The sequence below is a fragment of the Silene latifolia genome, chromosome X (assembly GCF_048544455.1).
Source record: "Silene latifolia isolate original U9 population chromosome X, ASM4854445v1, whole genome shotgun sequence".
NCBI lineage: Eukaryota > Viridiplantae > Streptophyta > Magnoliopsida > Caryophyllales > Caryophyllaceae > Silene > Silene latifolia.
Genome location: NC_133537.1, coordinates 148,997,141 through 148,999,458, shown reverse-complemented (window position 1 = coordinate 148,999,458; position 2,318 = coordinate 148,997,141). Strand labels below are relative to the sequence as shown.

Here is a 2,318-nt window from a genome sequence, read left to right as displayed (position 1 = left end):
GCCCTAAACCTGTCACGAGGGCTTAAGACAAGTAGTCTGGATTAATCTCACCATCATAGCCGTCTTTCATACTGAGCTCAGTTTTTTTGTCTGTTTTTTAGATGTGGTAAAAATGCCAAGGTTTGTGAAGCATTTCTAGGATGCTGTTCAGATTGGGTGAAGTGGTCCTCAATCCTGAATATTTGTTTAAGCATGCAAGTATAATGATATAAATAGTTGAAGGAAAAGCGTAAAACAAGTTTTCAGGATTTAACATGGTGATCTGAGACATATGGTAAAAATTGTAACTATGATAGGCAATTGCAACTAGCAGGAAATCACATAGAAAGAACATGAATCTTTTTATTCAGGAGAGTTACACATAAAATCATGCAAGGTAAGAGATAGGGTTGATAGTCTTACCTTGTTCAGGCATAAAAAAGATGGGTTAGACATGAAAGAGTTTTAAATGGGAGATGTTCTAGGATCCGGGGATCATTTCTCCATCCAGGGTCTGTAGCCTGTAAGCTCCCTGCCCTACTATTGAGTCACTCAGGTAATGTCCTTCCCATGCAGGGGCAAGTTTGCCGGCATTCTTGTCTTTTGTATTTGGGAAGACTTTTCGTAGGACTAGGTCCCCTTTCTTGAATACTCTGATGTTAACATTTTTATTATAGCTTCTGGCTACCGTTTGTTGGTAGAAGGCTATTCTGATCTTGGCTGCATCTCTCAACTCTTCAACCAGGGTCCGGCTGTCTTGCATCAGTGGCTGGTTTTCCTCCACGGTACTCAGGCTCCACCTGGTAGTTGGTACATGGATTTCTGCTGGGATCACTGCTTCACAGCCATATACCAAGGAGTAAGGTGTCTGGCCTGTTGATGTTTTAGGTGTAGTTTTGTTAGCCCAGAGAACTAGAAGGAGTTCTGATGGAGAGCGTGTCATTGTACGCACAATCAAACACATTTATATCTCTCAACAAACAACTAGTTAGTGGTTAAGTCGAGGTCGATCCACGGGACGGTGTGCTTTGGGTTCTAAGTCTATCTATCACAATTTATGCTAGTGTCACAATTGATTTGGGTTTGTAGTTGTGTTCTAGACTAATGCAAGCAATAAAGTAAAATAAGCAATGATTTAAGAGATGTAAACAATTAATAACAAGTAATAAAGAATACTAGGATGTCATGGGTTCATAGGGGATTCATGGGAGTTTGATCATACAAACATGTTCTCATTTATATAGCAAGCACTTATTATTGTGATGGGATCGAGTTGGTGTATAAGCTTACAATCCCTAAGAAGGTTTGGGTCCCGGAGCCGAATCTTCTAGATTGTACAACACCTACAAGTCGACTTAGTCCTTCTTATTCAACTATATGCATGGTCTAATGAGGCTCGAGTTGGTGAATAAGCTTACAAGCCCCATTGAAAAGATAGGTGATGGGTAAAAAATGCATGGATTCATAGGGCTCGCATTTCATCAAACATAACATGTGCATAGGTTGAAATCACAACAAGCAAGCAATTTAATTATAAAGACATATTAGATTAAGCATGAATCAACCCCCATGTTGGTTTCCCTTAATTTTCCATGAATTCTAGCTAAAGAACTACTAACTTATGATCAAGTTTAACATGTTAATAAGGTTGTCAAACATACCAACAAAGCAAAACATGATGAATAAATGATGTGATTAACAATAATTAAACAAGACTAAAAGGGATTATACCTATATGAGATGAACAATTGGAATGAAAAGAATAATAGAAGAAAACTTGATTGATTGATGAAGAGTTGTCAATTCTCCAATAATAACCCAATAATCTTCAATTACCCAACAATAGTAAACTTGAACAATGATTGAGGAAAGATTAATACGTGGAATGGTTAAGATTAATCTATTCTAATCTACTCCTAATCTAATCTAAGAGGATTTTCTATCATCGGAACCTCTTCTTTTGATTATTACAAATGGAGTATATATAGTAGTACATCATTAGATTAAGTAAGGGTGGATTAGTAAATAATAATGCTAAGTTTTAAGTAGGGAATTGCAAGTCCCAAGGGAGATGCGCATATCACGTAGCTACTCTCGCCACGATCCGCTCGGATCGAATTGAAGCTCCTCCAGTCTGCCTAGGAATCCGCTCGGATTACAAGGGAAGATGCTCGGATCAAGGGGCAATGATCCGCTCGTCTCATGCTCGAGCCGCTCGGATCTGGTCAAGGCAATCCGCCCGTCTTGTGCTTGGGACGCACGGATCTTGATGCAGTTTTCCACCCTCTTGCTTTGGAAGCCTATGATCTATGCATACTCTTTATTCTTGCTTCATTGGT

General features: G+C 39.0%; 1 protein-coding gene across 1 annotated transcript; it reads right to left on the bottom strand.

Annotated features, from left to right (window-relative positions):
* Nucleotides 1-460: 460 nt before the first annotated feature.
* LOC141618553 (uncharacterized) lies at nucleotides 461-922 on the bottom strand. The gene has a single exon (XM_074435658.1). It carries the CDS (start codon nucleotides 920-922, stop codon nucleotides 461-463), a length of 462 nt encoding a protein of 153 aa, XP_074291759.1.
* Between the last annotated feature and the right edge of the window lie 1,396 nt (nucleotides 923-2,318).